Source organism: Cynocephalus volans, chromosome 5 (genome assembly GCF_027409185.1).
Source record: "Cynocephalus volans isolate mCynVol1 chromosome 5, mCynVol1.pri, whole genome shotgun sequence".
Lineage (NCBI taxonomy): Eukaryota > Metazoa > Chordata > Mammalia > Dermoptera > Cynocephalidae > Cynocephalus > Cynocephalus volans.
Genome location: NC_084464.1, coordinates 135676630 through 135694492, shown reverse-complemented (window position 1 = coordinate 135694492; position 17863 = coordinate 135676630). Strand labels below are relative to the sequence as shown.

General features: G+C 41.5%; 1 protein-coding gene across 8 annotated transcripts in view; it reads right to left on the bottom strand.

The window, feature by feature from the left end:
• The window catches only part of MYB (MYB proto-oncogene, transcription factor), a 32380-nt gene extending 25429 nt beyond the window's left edge, over positions 1 to 6951 (bottom strand). For all 8 annotated transcript variants that reach the window (XM_063097453.1, XM_063097457.1, XM_063097460.1 and 5 more), the window contains exons 1-3: positions 6929 to 6951; positions 2481 to 2598; positions 405 to 476 (exon numbers count right to left, since the gene is read on the bottom strand). In XM_063097453.1, coding sequence (XP_062953523.1) covers positions 405 to 476; positions 2481 to 2598; positions 6929 to 6951 — 213 coding nt within the window. The remainder of the gene's footprint in view (positions 1 to 404; positions 477 to 2480; positions 2599 to 6928) is intronic.
• Between the last annotated feature and the right edge of the window lie 10912 nt (positions 6952 to 17863).

Sequence of the window (17863 nt, the reverse complement as noted above, 5' to 3'; positions counted from 1 at the left end):
CAAACCCTTGACCCTGGTGCTATAAGGATGTGCTCTAACCAACTGAGCTAACTGGCCAGCTCCCATGATACAGAATTTGGAAGAAGCTGACTTGGAGAAAACATCAAGTTTAATCATCTACCACGTAACAGATCACCAAACTGCTAATTTATATTAACCTAATAAATGAAAAGATAAAACAAGAAGCAATTAAAAAAAATGTCAAAATCTTTAATAATCTATTTAGAAATCTAAATTATATGCATTATAATATAAAATATAAGTTAATATGTTATAGACTAGGCATCTCTCCCCCTACCTCTTATAAGTGAGCAAATATGTAATAGCCAATAATCTGTCCCAGAATACTATTTAAATCCTTGGGACAACTTTTCTTTTACAAAAAGAAAAAATTACTAACTTACCGGAAGATAATTGGCAATAACTTTCCAGTCATCTGTTCCATTCTGTTCCACCAGCTTCTTTAGTTTTTCATCCTAAGATATTTAAAGGTAATCCTAGAATATCAATCATTTACTGTACAACTCTGTTCAAGTTAGAGTGAATGACGGAACCAATCCAATAATTCAATCCAGAAAAATAATCTCTCAAAAGTATCCAAATACAGCTGATATTAATGTAATATACTGGCTTAGAGCATAGACTTATCTAGAGTCAGGCCAGAGTTTGCATATTGACTCATCTATTGATTAGTTGTATAAACTTGGGTATATAATTTTACCTTTCTGGACCTAATTAGTACTGTCATCTATAAAATGGGAATTCTGATATCAACATGAGGTAATTATTAGAAAAACTTAACATAAACCTGGCATACATTAAATGTTTAATATATGGTACTTGTTAAGAGTCTTACTTTGTAGGGAAAAAAATGAATTCCAATGTTATATTCAGTAGATATTTAACTACAGCAACAGATAAGATCTTGAGTGAGAAATATAATATTTCCAGTTAGTTTAACCTCTTTCATATAAAAAAGTAAGATCACTTTTCTTTATTAAACTTATTTAAGGCATGTATAATGTAAGCAAATTATTTAGTTTTTGTATCAATATAGGCACAGTTTAAATGAGGCCAAACGTATTAGAACACAGAAGACACTAAACATGCATGAGCAATCAGTTCTTTCAGTTCACGTACTGGGCACATCCTCCTAATTCACAAGTGTCTTTCTAAATGTGTTCCTTCTTAGGTTTCTGCAAAGGTAACATTCACACACAATACAGGTGGTAGGAATTAGGAAACCAGTGATAACAAAGGAATTTCTATATCTCTAAGGATCAACCAAGTGCACAATCTCAATAGGTAAAACATGAGGCTGGCCCGTGGCTCACTCGGTAGAGTGCGGTGCTGATAACACCAAGGCCACGGGTTCGGATCCTATATAGGGATGGCCGGTTTGCTCACTGGCTGAGCGTGGTGCTGACAACACCAAGCCAAGGGTTGAGATTCCCTTACCGGTCATCTTTAAAAAAAAAAAAAAAAAAATAGGTAAAACATGCATCTATTTAGGGGTCTCCCTGGGAATCCTGAGGGATTCAACAGGAGCCCTGGTTTAAATGAAGCAGAGTGCAATGAAACCGAAGAAGAGTTAATACTGTTTATGCTAACATGAAATCTTCTGAAATTAGTTCTAAAAATTTTTGAGAATATTAAAGAAAAAGAAATGTTTCCTCACACGATAACGATTTTGCTTCAGAAGTATTTTCCCATTCCTACAAAGATCAAGCTTTTGATAGGCCAGCAGAAAAAGAAACGTGGGAAGCAGGTTCCATCTTCATCCATTATTGGATGCTTTTAAAACATACCTTCATGGATATGGCTCTGTGAAATATTATATGTCAAGAATATTAAATGAATACTCTGTAACAAGATGAATTCTATGAGTGTTTTGTTTTATTCCTTCATTTGTTTTGAGAAATAGCAATTCATTTACTCAGGGAACATTTATTAATATCCTGCCCTGCAATAAGCAATTCTGGGTTCAGCAAGCACAAAGATGAACAGACATTTAGCCCTGCCCTCAAAATACCTGCAATCTACTGGTGGAGGCAGACATGTCATAGCAATGAAAACACAGAACATGCCGTCAATAGCATGGGACCACATGAGGTGGCATCTAACCCTGTCCAGGGAAGCCAGAGATGGCTTCACAGAAGAGGGGACGTCTTCACAGGTAATGAAGAAGTAGTAAGATGAGGTGGAACAAAAAAATGAGAACTCAACAGGCAGAGCAAAACACAGATGAAGTATGAAGCGTGAAGGAGAGGACATTCAAAGAGCTACAAATAGTTTGGAAATGGATGGTACAGCGTACATGAGGGGGAGAGGTGAGAGGTAAGATCGCTGCCAGGGGAAGCCTAGGGTAAGGTATGAAGAGCCTGCTAATGACTCTGTACACAGGTACTTTAGCTGAAATTTTGTTTTTCATAAATTATACACTGTATTTCTTTTCATGTTTTGATAAAGTGATTAGTTACCTCTTCCCTGGTCCACCTAGTTTTCCCCAAGTGACGCTTTCCAGACTTGGGGAGCAGCCCGTCATAGTCATGGTCACACATCTCAAAGTCTTCATCGTCCTCGTCACTACTGTATATGCTGCAGAAATAAGAATGGGCAGACGTGGGCTGAAACAAGAGGATTTAAACTATTGGATTACAAAATTCACACGAAAACTTCTTAACAATCTTTTCAAAGGTTATGGAGATAAAACTTTGAGAACTGGCACAACGAGATTGTTTTTTGCATTCTGTTGCTCTAGTATTGTAAACTGGTTCTGCTGTTACTGGTATCCACAGATACGGCTAAGGCTTTGGCACTTAGTTTCCTATTGCTCTGCATGTTTAAACCTGCTGTTACTGTTAGACCAGAGACAAGTTACACATTTGGCAGCCTTCCAACCAATGAAGGTTTAAGTTTAAAACTTAATGTTAAGGACAAGAAAAGGAACAAGAGACTATGTCCTTTATATAAGCACACACTCAAAAATCTTTGGCATATGTCACATCCTTTAAATAATATTTCCCAAACCCAATAAACAACTCAATTCTGTTATTCCAACGGGGCTGGTGTTTTATTAAAAGAAAAAAAAAAATCAAGGAGTAATACATCCAATAACATAATTAATAGTCATCCCCTAAAGATTAGAAGATTAGGAGAATCTAAGAGGAAAGGATTTTAAAACTTGAGGAAGGATAAGACCATGAGGTGATCAAACTGTTTTGTAAATAACATTAATGTCAAACTATTCAAAACTCTGGGCCTGGCTGATCCACCTTGTGGCTATGTTTACGATACTCAGTTTCCAGAGTAACTAAGTGAATAAATAGGCTACTTGATAGTCAGAATCTTACTTATCTTCTGTTTTTTCTGTCTCTGACTCAATGGTATTTGAAATATGTTAAAATTTGCCTAATTCAAAACGGAGGGATTCCCCAAAAGAAATCCATGGGTTTAAGAAGAACCCATTATAATTTTCAAAAGAGATTTCCTTTTACCTAGTTGACCAAAACTAAAAATTTTGATGACTTATGAGGTTAGGCTATACTTAATGTTTATTAATCATATACTGAATAAATGAGAGTAATTTCACAGACACAGTTTAGTTTTAGTTATAATTTTTCTTATAAAACTTAAGATAGGAAAATTGTACTATCTTAGAAACTTCATTAAAATTTATCATTGTATTATTGAGAAATCTATCAAACTGAGACCAATAAAAATGATAAAAAGCAACATCATAATGTAAATTATTATTTTTGAAAAGGAAATTTATATTCATATCAGGTTTTGTCTTCCTAAACTAACTCACAAGTGTATATTACCAACCCCCTACAAGTCAAGCAAAAGTGCTTACCAAAAATCCTGAATCGGAGGTTCTTACAAATTAAACTATTATTTTGGCCAACAGTCGGATGGTCCGAGTTGCATCGCGGCAGGTGATCCAAACTTTAAATATCACCACCCTCCAAAAAATCCCACTAAACTGTATTTATAATCTGTAATCATTTCTTTCATTTAGTTCCTGTCCTTTGAAATGAGAGCCTAGTTCTGTTTCACGCTGTAAACAGGAGGCACTAAACAACTTCTGATTAATAATAATTACGAGTTTCCCTTTAATATAAACAGTATGATAAAGCAAAAAAAAAAAAAAAGAAAGAAAGAAAAGAAAAAAGTTATAAACCCAGAGCTGTAAATCAGCATGTTTTGAAAAGTTCATAGGGAACTCCTTGGAAAGCCCCCAAATGAAAGTCCCTTGTGAAATATCAGGGATACCAAGAAAACCAGAGGAGTCTAAAAAGGGAGTCATAGATTCAACTCAGATTAACTTTTTAGGTTTGGCTGGATCCGGAGATCACATTTTCGGAAGTGAGGGCGTTTTCCAAACTAGTAAGTGGGCACTTCTCTCTTGGCAACAGCTTTAAGAACCCAGGAACAAGCAACACAGTCAGCCGCCCACAGGGGGCAGCCAACGTCAGGTGAGAGAGAACAGGAATCAAATAGGACGAGCGTTCTAGAGGCAAAGGTATCAGTCCTCCTGCTTCCACCTAACTGCGTGACTTGGACAAATCACTTCCTCTCTCTCAGGACCTTAGTTCCTCGCCTCCACATAACGGCTTGGATTCTATTTCCAAGGTACTTCCCAGCGCTAATAAAGGATGATTCCATGTCTTTCTGTGCCTCTTAAAAATTAAGCACAGAGACAGAGATGTGCAAAACCAAGGTATGGGGGGGAAAACGTGGTGTGCGACATCTGCAGGTCCTGAAGAGGCCACGAGGGCAGCAGGGCGAGGCCAGGGCCGCACACACACTCAGGAGTCTATCAGCAGGCTGGGCACGGGGCTCGCCTTTGAGCTTTGCATGCGATTTCCTTGCTCTAGGTTGTCCCGGTCGCCTCAGTAGCATGATTAATTTCTACTAAGGACCTGAAATAACTTTTCCTTTATCAGCTCTGACAAGATCTCAGACCCAACAGTCAGAGGACTTTCAAAGGGCGATTTCAGGCTTGATGCACTCGACTCCCCACCTGCTAGACCCGGTGTGGTTACAAGAGTACAAATATGAATATTTCATTCTCTCAAGGAAACAAACCGTGCAAAGAAACGAAAAAGAAAAGAGGAGTTGGGGGTTGGGAAGAGGGAGGGGAGCGGGAGGAAGTGTCTTGTGGCCGCTACTGTGATTCTAGAAAAGGGGTTCAGACTCATTTCGCTGACCTGGTTAATAATCCCTGCCAAGTTCACGCTTGCCCTGCAAGAAACGGCTTCGAGCCCGCAGCCGGGTTTCTCTTCCCCCTGAGGCAGGTTCAAGGCTCGCGCCCCTCCCCGCCACCTCCCCTCCGGGCTACCTGGGAGCCGCCTGGAACCTGCGCGGCCCCGCCCCGCGGGGGCAGCCGAGACCTGGGGCTCGGGGCCTCCGCCGCGCCTCCCCCTAGCACCGCTTTCCAGCTTCCTCCTCCTGCTGCCGGTTTCTGCTCTCAAAAAAAGATGAGAAAACAAAAAACGGTAACCCCGGCAGCTCGCCTGTTAAGTCTCAATGGCGAAAGGTGAAATCTCGCCATGGGCAGCACCGCCTGCCCGCGCGGCCAGGCCCCAAGCAAGACTTAGAGAGCCCGGGGCTCCCCAGGTCGTCCCCCTTTTCTCTGGCGCCCAGCAGTGCCTGGGCGCTGCTCCCGACCGGCGCAGCCGGGGGTGCTGCAGGGCCCACACCCACGCTCTTTGCAACTTCCCAGCGCCTGCCTGTTCAAAAACAAATATGCACGAGAAAATCACACAACCCGAGGAAAAGCGCGTGGACTGGCTTTGCCTCCACGGACGTTTTGCCCAGAGCCCCTTCGCCGGGGTCCGTCGAGTCACCCCGCCTTGGCCGTGGCGACCTAAGGTGGCGAGAGCAGGGCGCAGGGAGGAGCGGCGACCTCAGCTGCGTCCACGTGTGCGAGCCGAGCCGCGCCGGGACCTCTCGCCCAGGGGAAGAGCCTGCGGGGATTGCGTCCTGGTTGCGCAGCAGCGCCCTTGGGTGCTGCCTGCCTCCGTCCCTTTGCGACGAGTTGCAACCGCGAGCTAGCCCCCACACCCAGCCGATCGCAGGGAGCTCCGGTGTGTCCAGTTCGGGAAGTCCAGAGGCCGGTGGAGAGCCAGCAACTGACAGTTCAGACGACTATTTATTTCTCTCCTCCTCCGCTCCCTCTTCCCATCTGTCCGGCCAAAATGTAAGGGGATTTCACGCGTCATCCCGGCGAGCCTCCCCAAGTGCGGTGACATGTGCGGCGCGGGCGCGTGTAGCTGCGCGTGCAATGTTTGCAGGAGAAATAAAAGCCTCCCAGAGAATAATGATTCAAACCTTCAAAACCAGGGCTTAAAACAATTTGCAAACGTAGAGATCCCTTTCCTCACCTAAAGTCTCCTTTCCAGCCGTCTGTCAGCTGACACTCTTCCTCGCCTCCACACAGAATGAATGAAATTTACATGAACTACCTGCAGCTACTAAACAATCCGGCATTTTTCCTATATGTGCCATATGCTCTGCACTTCCAAGTCCAAACATATCTCAATGCACCCAGCAATTACGCTGCGACTCCCTCGCCGACACCCGCGGCGTCAAGCCAGGCACCTGGTGGGCTCCCCTGGGCTGGTGGGCACCGCTCTGCCCCCGGCTGGAACGTGCTGCTGCTTTCCCCTAAAGAGAAATACATCCCCGCACAACTTGCAAAATGAGCCGCAGGGTGTGCTTCCCAGCGTCCTGACACGTTTCCCGCACAGGCTCTTCTATTCATCAGTTTCCCGAGCGGCTTCTGCTGCTGAGGCAGGGGCTCCAAGTCGTCGCAGGATCTGACAGCCCCGCAGAAGGTCCGGGAACAAATTCCCACCTGCTCTCAGGGGCTTGGCGCCCCGCGTGCCCCCGCCCTCGGCCGCCCGCCCGGGCTCCCAGTTACCTGTGCCGGGGTCTCCGGGCCATGGCGCGGCGGGCGCGGGGCTGCTCCGCCGAGATCTGCGGGAACCGCACCGGGCTGCCGCCTCCCGGTGCCCGCCGCCTGCCTGCGTCCCTCCCCGGCTGCGCAGAGGCGCTCCGCACCGCCGGGGTGAAGTTTCTCGGGAGAGAGAGGAGGAGGAGGAGAAGGAGGCCACGGAGGAGGAGGAGGAGGAGGAGGAAACAGGTTGATATTAAAGTGTAAACTCTGTAAACAGAGATGCCATCAAACAAAGAGCTTTGGACACTCCCCCTCCCGCCAAATCTGGCGCCCCTGCAGTGCGCACGCGCCCTGCCAGCCGCCTCCGGGGTCGCCCGAGCTGCCGCCCGCCGGGCTGCCGAGCTGGCCCGGCCGCCGCTCCCATTCGGCGCTCGCGCCGCCGCGCTGTGCCTGGCGCGCGGCGAGGCCGGGGAGGCGCGCGGGCGGGGAGCCCGGGGCCGGGGAGGGGCGGCCGGGAGCCGCGGCGGCGCCTTTTCCTGCGCAAACCCCGCTCCCGGGCCGCGGAGGCGCCAATCCCGCTGCGGCCGCCTCCCCTCCTCCTCGGCAGCCGCGCCTCGGTCGCCCCACTCGGCGTGCCCCCGGCCACCAGAACCCGAGCTCGCCGGCCCCGACTCACTGTCGCGGGGGTGGGGGGAAACACGCGCTTTGGGGATTGGATTTTATGCAGGCTTGAAACTCAGCTTCCTGGAGATGGAGGGATTGGGGTGGGCTGGGGGGCAGGGGCTGGGAGCTTGTGTCTTCATAGGTCGTTCGGCTAGGTGCTTTCTGTTACATACAAATTCTCTAATTCAACCTGTTAGTGACAAAGGACACATAAATACGAGTGAAGCCCTGGCTATCACCGCTACTTATGGGGCTCCCCGGCCGACTTTTCACTCCCCTCCTAGGTCCTGCAGGCGACCAGCCACCGTCGTATTGTCACAGGCTCTTCACTCTGACCCGGGCACACGCCCTGCCCCACCCACCCCGCCAGGCCCATGCGGCGCCCACCACACACGTCTGTCCCCAGCACAGCACGCGCGCCCTGGATCACACACCTGTAAAAAAAGGACACCGGCTTCCAAACAGCCCACCCGTAGCAAAACTCAGAAAACCCCACGTTTGCATGCTTGATTTTAAAACTTAAAACAGTTTGTGACTACGGAGGTCGGTATCCATGCTGAAGTTTAATTTGAGTGTTCTGTTTAGAGAAAAAAGTCGGCGAAGACTTTCGTGTTCACTGAACTAGAGGTTCGCGAAGAAATAGAAGATTAAGTGCTGAATTTATAAGGATTGATGATTGGGGGATTTTAGGGGAGTTTTAGTTTTACTTCCGTTTATAGATTAGTACCATTGGGGATTTTTTTTTTTTTTTTTTTTTCATTCTCTGTACACACCAATTTATTTTTCCTTTAATGTTTTAGGAGTTTGAGACTTCTGCTGACTGGGCTTGTGGGTGTCCCATGTGCCCCAGCAGTTCAAACTTAGCTCAGAAAGCATTTTTCTTACTAAAAAAGCATGTTCTTACTAAAATGACTCATAATTTTATTAAATGGTGAAGCATGCTAGGTTTCAAGACTATTTGGTGTTTTATAACCTTTGTTTCTTAAAAATTGTTATATACTTTAAATCTTTATCAAAAAATGTTAGTTTCTAGTAAGGTTTTAACACTTCTTGAGAAATAATTAACACTCAAACAAAATTATTGTGAGATATTTCAGTTCACAATTCCAAAAGACAAGTCACCTGCAAGTTAATATATTTTTAAAGCCAACGTTTATTTCTGGATTCTATAATAAAGTTTCTTTCTCCACATCAAAAATAAAAATTAAAAAAATCTAGAGCACATCTAGAAATTGCCTCCAAAGAGATCTGGCTCTGGGATTACTTTATGAATCTAACTGGTGTGATTCCCAATTGCTGAGCCTCTTGAACACATGTGAGCATCTGAACCCTCCCAGATGTGAGTTTATAGCCTCTTTCCCAAGATTCTTAGGAGGTAGAACTACTCTACGATTCTTAAACTCCTTTTAAGTAGAAAGATACTAAGTTCAATTTTCCTTTATTCCTTTTGTGTTTCATTTACCTATGTGCTGTTTTAAGAATTTATAATATTTTCATTCCCCAGACATTTTGGGGTATAGTTTTGCATTTTTTCCTTATACATGACAATAAATATGCTTGGGGATATATATAGTCCAATAAAGAATATACATACAATAATTTTATTAATATAACTTGTGATATATTGCCATCTGATGAGTATACGGAAGGATAGAATCAAATGGAGTTATCGAAATTTTTGCATGGATGCAACTATATTTTTAAAGACATTACAGAATGTTTACTGTAATTATATTTACACATTTTCTCTCTCCCTCTATAGTTATTACAAATGCATTTTTAGAAGACTTTAAATATTTCATTGCTCAAATTTTTTAAAGATATGCTACATCAGTTATTTTAGCTGTGTCGGGGCTGCGCTGGGCCTAAATTCAGATATGGCCTTTTATTTTTGCTGTCCTAGACAGGGGTAAGAAAACTTTTCTGTAAAAGGCCTGATAGTAAATGTGTTAGGCTTTGTGGACTGTGTTGCATATTCTGTTTTTTCTTTTTCTTTCTTCCTTTCTTCCTTTCTTCTTTTCCTTTCTTTCTTTCTTTCTTTTTTTTTTTTTACAACCCCTTAAAATGTAAGAATTTTTAGCGTGAATCTGGCCATAGTTGGCCTACACTAGAACACTGATCCTTGATCGTTAGTGTGTTTCAGAATCACTGGGTATACCCATGAAAAATGCACAGTCGCATGCTGTCCCCCCAGACACTGTGATTCAGGAGGTCTGAGGTGGGGCCCAAGAAGCTGCATTTTTAGCAAGTGCCCAAACAGTTTTCATGGAAGTGGTCTCCAGACCATCCGTTGATGATCTCGATATCAGAGTGAGGGCAGGCTGGCTCCAGACACTTTTATCTTTGCCAGTTGTCTCCCACCACCTTCCCCTACCTCATTCTCTTTCACCTCTTGTGGGCTGAGAATTTGAGCTCTCCATAACCCAAAATAATTTAACTCCATGGGAAAGCTGGTGCCAGTGACCAGAGGGCTGTGGCAGCCTGTTCCTTCTTCTTTACTACTAAATTTCAGCCTCATATCTGAAGCATGGAAGAAAAAGAATCACTTTTTCGTCATTACGATTCTCCCCCTCAAAAAAGCAAGCACTTGAAGCATTTTATTTTACTCTGAACATTGAGGAAGGGCTGAAGGAAGAAATATGTATAAAACATATGAATTCTAGCTGTTTTGCTTCTGACTGCTGGGAAATCCTGGACATGTGGCGAATCTTTAATACCTGTGATTGGGAGGAATTGGCAAAGGGCCATGAAAATCAATTACATTGTATAATTATAAATAAAAAATAAATTAATTTAAAAAAAAAGAACCCCCCCCCCCCGTGATTGGCATCCCAAAGATGAATGAGGATTATCAATGGTGGTGACAGACCATGGTTCAAGAGCTCCATGTGTCTACCAACCCCCTTTCACACCCTTTGAACCCTATTTGGCTCAGAGTATTAAGAGGGTGATAATTACAGTAAACACCAAATGGTTAAAATACAGACAACTCTTGATCATTTCGGTTAACGAAGCACAGATGTAGCATGTATAATCACAATCCATAGGTTTGCCATAAACCTCATGTTGGCTACCAGCAACACTTTTAGTAATAAAATGGGGGAAAGTGCCACCTTAATGCAATATGTTTCATAGAGCCTTCATAAGAGATAGTAACCAAATACATTTTTATCTCCTTTTTTCTTATGCATTTATTTATTTTTATTTTTTGGAAGCTGGCCAGTACAGGGATTGAACCCTGGACCTTGGCATTAATAGCACCATGTTCTAAACAACTGAGCTAACTGACCAGCCCCCATTTTTATCTTTAAATGATTCCTTCGATTTGGCTCTTTTTGTTTGTTTCCATTCTCCAGATTTTCATCAACTTATATATTCCTGTGACAACTGCATATTTTCATCACCATTTGAATTGAGTCTTGAATAAAAGGTACGAGTCTTTCCATGATGAGGGAAGGACAGTCCAGAGGAAAGGAAAAGTGTGAGCAAAAGCACACAATCAGGAACCACAAGGCGTGTTTCCAAGCACAGGGAACAAGGAGCTGTCCAGATTGCCTGGAGCAGAGAGAACACTGAAGGTCAGATTACAGCGTGTATGTGTGGAATAGAAAAGCTATATTATGAGAGCTGTGCATTTGGAAGATTAATCTAACAGTACAGTCAGACAAATTGGAGTGAGAAGAGACTGAAGGAGAAGAGTTCAGTTAATTGGTCTGGACTAGGGCAGTAACCCAAAGTGGAATGAAAAGGAGGAGGCAGATCAGAAGAACATTGCATAGGCAGAGCCTTCAAGACTTTGCAACTGATTGGATGTATATTGGAGGCACCATTAATAGAAATAGGGAAGTCAAGAGGGGAAGAGAAATGTGCACTAGGAGATTCAAAGAGGAAAGTGTGTTTAGATTTCGGTATGTTAAACTTGCGGTTTCTTATGGAAGAGATCCGGGTACAGCAGGTGGTAGAGTGTGGGATCACAGCCTGCTAGAGAGGTTGAGCTAGGACAGTAGCATGCTGGAGCTAAATTTTGTGAGCCGGTTGTTAGACACAGCCATTATTAAAAAGTAAACTATATAAACTTACAATTAAATATATTATATTTTAAAAGATAATATTCAAAAATCATCGCTTCATATTTTACTACATTTTTCTATTATCTATGCACTTCAGGTTATTTATGTCTATTACATCTGTATGATGGAAATACTATATAATATATGCTGTTGTGCATCTATTTCCAATGTTGCATTTGGTGAAGTCATGTTAGTAGCTTGAAATTGGCTATGGTTGGAGTATTTACATCACAGAAAGTGGCAAATACTACAAATAAGGGCTTTCCCCCCTGAAAACCCAGTTGTTAAACATTTACCAGCATCACACTGAATAAATGCTGTATTTAAGAGTTTTATTTGCATGAAAGCAATGGTGTGCTGTATCATGAATTTACTAATATAAATTTATATAGACAGATGACCAAGGGAAGGTCTTTGGAGAATATTTAAGATGTTAAAAGACAAGGCTGAGACTGAGAGGTAGAGGCTAGGTGGAGAGACCCATTGGGGAGTAAAGAAAGTTTTCTAGATACACAAGGATACTTCACAACGTTGATGAAATGATTTGTATTATTTTTTAATTCTGTTTTTCCATGAACTTTTGAAGTGTGCTTGTATATAAATAAATGTTTGTTCTTTTCTTCTTTTAATAGAATTTTGTATTTTGTCAACTGATTTTGAAAGGCTTTCATTTACTTTGAGAAAAGTATTTATTGAGCAGTGGCTTTCAAAGATTTTTTGCTGTGACTCACAGTAAGAAACACATCTTACATCCTATTTCAACACACCGTGCATACGCCTCCCCAGCTTTAAAAACGAGTTTTCATAAAATAATACTTTCCCCTTACTATCAACCACACAATCTGACACCCTCTATTCTATTCTCTATTCTATTCTATTCTAATACATTTTGGTCAGGATCCCTGAAGGATTTTTGTTCCCTGTTTGTTTATGGTGGTGAACCACAGTTTGGAAAACACTGCTGTGGAGGATGAAGGCTTTACCTCCTTCTGCTTTAGAAAATCTGCTTTGGGGCTGGCCTGTTAGCTCAGCTGTTTAGAGTGTGGTGCTGACAACACCAAGACCCGGGTTCGATTCCTGTAACAGCCAGTGGCCAAAAAAAAAAAAGAAAATCTGCTTTATGGAATCGCTCACTTTCCCCAAATGACAGTCCTATCTTTTTCAAAGCTTTGGGGGAAAGTCCTGAAAACCAATTTATAAAAGTAATTTTTCTCCTATCTATTCTCACAACTGTTCTTAGTTAATTCTTCCTTCTCTCTACTTCTCCCACATATGTTATAAACGTAAAATAGCAGCTTCCAAGTCAGCCAATAAAATAGTAAGCTTGTATTAATAAGAAGGCTAATAGAAACAACAACAACAAAAAGATGAATAACATTTACGGGCTTATTGAGATAACAAAAATGAAGATTTTCTGAGCCAGGTTCATGAAATGTATGAGCAGAACACACTTCTCTGAGCCTCGTGCTCCAAACCTTCAAACCATGGAGGTTGCAGTAGAGATCTTTAAAGGTGTTTCCAGTCTTCAATATTCTGTTTTCCCCCAAAATACCTAGGTCTCCCATTTCACCATTGTATACCTGACAATGTTTCCACAGTTCCTTATTTATGAACGCTTGTATTTACTCAGTGTCGGACACTGTGCTAGGCTTGGGCCTACAGAGAGAATGAACCAGGTCTTTTGCTGGATGATTCTTGCACATTCAGGGCATCTCTTCTATTCCTATTGTCACCACTTTCTTTGAGGTTATCATTACTTCACCCCGAACTACCTACCATAACCGCTCCCCTAATTAATTTTCCACCCTGTGGTTTCTTTCTCCCCCAACCATTGCACATCTCACTGCCTGATCAATTTCATTATGCGCACTTTTGCAGTTTACTTATCTGTTTAAAAACCCAGAACTGGCTCCCTAATGTTGACAAGATAAGATCTGAATTCTTTAGCTTGGCATTCCCCACCCTGAGCTTGCTCTGGATGCTGTGCCTACACAACCTTACCCTGGGGGCGATAGTATTTAACAATTAGATTGGCTCATACACTGGCCAGTCAGAGTGGTCCTGGCTACGGACAACTGGCAGAGCTCAGCTGGGGCACACCAATTGCCATTTGGCCTTACAACACAGCCTACCTTCCAAACTTATCTCCTGCCATGCTCTCTGCACTGTGTTTCCTCCCCAGAAAACCATTGGCAATCTCAGGCTTTTGCTTACACCATGCCTCCCGCCTGCAATGCCTTCCTTCCTCCTCTCTGCTTACGTAAGTGCCACTCATCCTTCAGGCCCCGCTGAAGCCCACTCTTCCTTTTGAAGCCTTCTTAGACGTCCCTAATCCACAGTCATCTCTCCCACCTGTGTGTTCATGCCTACCTATTGTGCCTCTTATTGAGCATATGGCCTATGTCACCTTCCTTTGCTCTCTATCAATCTGTCAGTCTATCTATCCATCCATCTATCCATCTACCCATCCATCAATCGATCCATTGATCCTTCTGTCTATCTATCTATTTTTTATAAATGTGCCTTATCTCATTTGGAGTCTTGATTGTAAACTAGAGGATAGGGACAGTATCTTTTACCTTTCTACTTACTCAGTTCCTGGAATGGGGTCTTGAGCACAAGCATGCACATAACTGTTGTGCTGATGACAATTAATGAGGAACAAGTTGGAACTGTTAGTTTGTAATATACTTAATGATGCCTTGTATTTAGGTTTTAGAGTTTACCACTGGCTTTGCCATATATTACCTCATTTAATCCTCACAGCAGTTTGTGTCTTTCTGCTTATGTCCCCTCTTCCCCACCCCCCATATTATTTTCCCTATTTTCGGGCAGGGTAACTAAGGTTGAGAAAGGTGAACTGATTTGCCCAATGTCACACATAATGAATTGCAAAGCTTGGATTGTTTAAATCCAGGTTTTTTTTTTAATTTTAAATTCTGAGTTTTTTCCACTACTCTGTGGCAGCCCCCAACTTTTAATTCCTGTGCCTCTATGTTTTTGTAATTCTTCTCAAATCATGGGTCCTTCAGATGGATTCAATTCTGTCCTCAGGTAAAGGCTGATAGCCTTACAAAATATAGCAACATCATAATTTTATACTTGGTAGTACTGCTTTATTTCTAAGATTTGTTTAGATTGCTGTCTTTTGGCAATGTGACTTTGGAACTTTTTTTTCCCCCAAAGCACGTTGTGTCACATATTGTTTTTCTGAATCTTATTTCTTCCTTTCCTACTCTATCATTGCATATTTTATCTCTGTTTATTTACTTTTATATATCTTTATATAATATTGACTTTACCTCAAGGTAAATTCCTTTACCTCAAGGAGCCATCACTTGAAAACCAGACATAAAATCAACGAGTGAGTGACTGCTTGATTCCAGCAACTATGAAAAGCTTTCTTATTCCTTGCGAAAACTGTTTGGTAAGAACTGGCAACTTTTCTAATTACTAATATGTCTTTCCTAATTCTTTTTTTTTTTTTAAATCTGAACCCAGAGTCTAAGAAAATGAAATTCTTAACTCAGCAGAACGAGAAGGGGGGAATAGCTTTAGGAGAATTATTTTTCTTTAGCCCTTCACATCAAGTGGACTATATAATTTTAAATTTGAACTCTGTTAGGAGAAAGTATACCATAACTCTACTCTTTCCATTTAAATGTATTGCTAGAAATATAAAGTTTGTTAATGTATAAAATGAATACTACAAAGTTTTGACATCTGTAGAGATTATTTATTCTGATTTACTTTTCAGGGAAAGTAATGATTCTACGGAAATAAATAAAAATAGTCAATCAGCTTATGAAAAAACTAATTCTCAGAATTATCTTAATTTGGTTTAAACATTTGTGTTAAACAAAACATTTACTTTTTCTAATGAAAAAAACCTGCAAAGAAACTATATCAAAGTGTTTATCATCCTTTGTATTACAATTTTGACAAAGTTCTAAAGTTCTACCTCTGCTGGAGCTTGGGGAGCTCATCTGATCCTATTTTAGTTCACAGCCTGGCAGAGAGCGCTTTTACCCCTGAAAAGCAAAAGCAATATTTTTTCAGGTACACTAAAGTTCTCATATTAAGGTTCTTTTTATTTATTTATTTATTTATAAATGGACAAGTAATAATTGTATATATTGATGGGTACAATGTAATATTTTGATATATGTGTAAATATTCAAATTTATGTTTTAGTCTAGAGTACATATAGTTTTTCCTCTGAAACCTCTTTTGATGCTTTTTCTTTCTTTTAAATAACTGGGAGTTAATGATAACCTCATGGAATATTTAAAGAACAATGCATATGCAAAATACTTTTAGAAAGAAAATACCTTTTACCCTCACACTGTTACAATTTTCTTAATTAACAATTTGATTTATGTGGAGGACTTCAAAAATTTGTAGAGAAATGGAATTAAAAGATAAAAATAAAAATATAAACTTTATTTCTCAACATAAGCTCCATCAAGTTCAAGAAACTTTTGTGAAGGTTGCTACCAGCTATTTAGTCCATCCCGAAAGAACTGAGGGTCCTGGGAATTTAACAGTGTCGATGCAGTCTTTTTTACATTATTAACTGAAGAAAAATGAGTTCCCTTTAAAGATTTTTTTAAGATTAGGAAATGAAAAGATGTCAGAAGTAGCCAAATCAGGACTATAAGGTGGATGTCCAGTGATTTCCCATCAAAACTCTCACAAAATTGGCTTCCCACTCCTGGTCAGAATCTTTGATGTACCATTTTATCACAGGTGTAAATTTCCTTCAGAAGCCAAATGGTGTGTTACGTTTTAGAGTGAAAGGCTTTCCTGAAAGTGAAGAGGTCAGAGAAAATAGGAAGGAAGCATGTGAGAAAGCTTTGTCCTCTGTTGGGGAGGAAGACCTGACCAGAAGACTGTTGCCTGACACAGTCAGGTTTGCAGGTAAAACAGGAAAAAATTACACCAACCTAAATGTCCATTGATGGATGATTGGATAAGGAAACTGTGGTATATATATACACCATGGAATATTACTCTGCCATAAAAAAGAATGAAATTCTCCCATTTGATGAGCTTGGAGAAACTTATGTTGAGTGAAATAAGCAAAACATAGAGGGATAAATACTGCATGTCCTCACTCATATGTGGGAGCTAAGAGAGAAAGAAGAAAGGAAGGAAAGAAAGACCACAGTGGTGCATTGGACTTGCACAGGTAGAGAACATTCCTTGGGCTACAAAGTGGAGTGGGGGGGGAGGGAGTTTGGGGATAATTGGGTGGGGGACACAGGGTACAAATGCAACTTGTGGTAATGGGTATGCTGCCAGTATGAACCTGGCCCTCACATCATGGGCACAAAGGGAGACACTCAGCTTTGCATCTCATGAATATTCATAACCAATAAAAATAAATAAATTACTAAAAAAACCAAAAACTCTCACAAAATTGCCCTCGTTTGATCGGAATAATGAACAGGAACATTGTCATGGAGGAGGACTCTCTGGTGAAGCTTTCTTGGGTATTTTTCTGCTAAAGCTTTGGGTTACTTTCTCAAAACACTCTTATCATAAGCAGATGTTATTGTTCTTTGGCCCTCCAGAAAGTCAACAGGCAGAACAGTCTCCTTTTTCTTTGCTTAGACCACTTCCTCCTCTTGGTAGCCATGGCTTTGATTGTGCTTTGTCTTCAGGATTGTACTGGTTTCATCTCCTGTTACAATCCTTTGAAGAAATTCTTCAGGATCTTGATCCCACTTGTTTAAAATTTCCATGGAAAGCTCTGCTTTCATCTGCAGCTGATCTGGGTGAATAGTTTTGGCACCCATTGAGCAGAAAGTTTGCTCAACTGAGATTTTTCAGTCAGAAAAATTGTATAAACTGAATTAATTGAGATGTCAGTGGTGCTGGCCATTGTGTCTGCTGTTAATCACTGGTTCTCTTCAGGTAGGGCATAATTAAGGTTAATTTTTTCCTCACAAAATGATGTGGATTGTCTGCTTCTGTGGATTTCATCTTCAACATCATCTAGTCCCTTCTTAAAATGAGTTATCCATTTGTAAACTGCTGGTTTCTTTGGGGCATTGTCTGCATAAACTTTCTGTAAAGCATCAATGATTTCACCATTCTTTCACTCAAGCTTCACTGTAAATTTGATGTTTTTTCTTTCTTCAATTTTAGCAGAATTCACATTGATCTCATAGGGGCTCTTTTCAAACTGATGTCTTACCCTTTTTAGTACTTCCAACTTAAT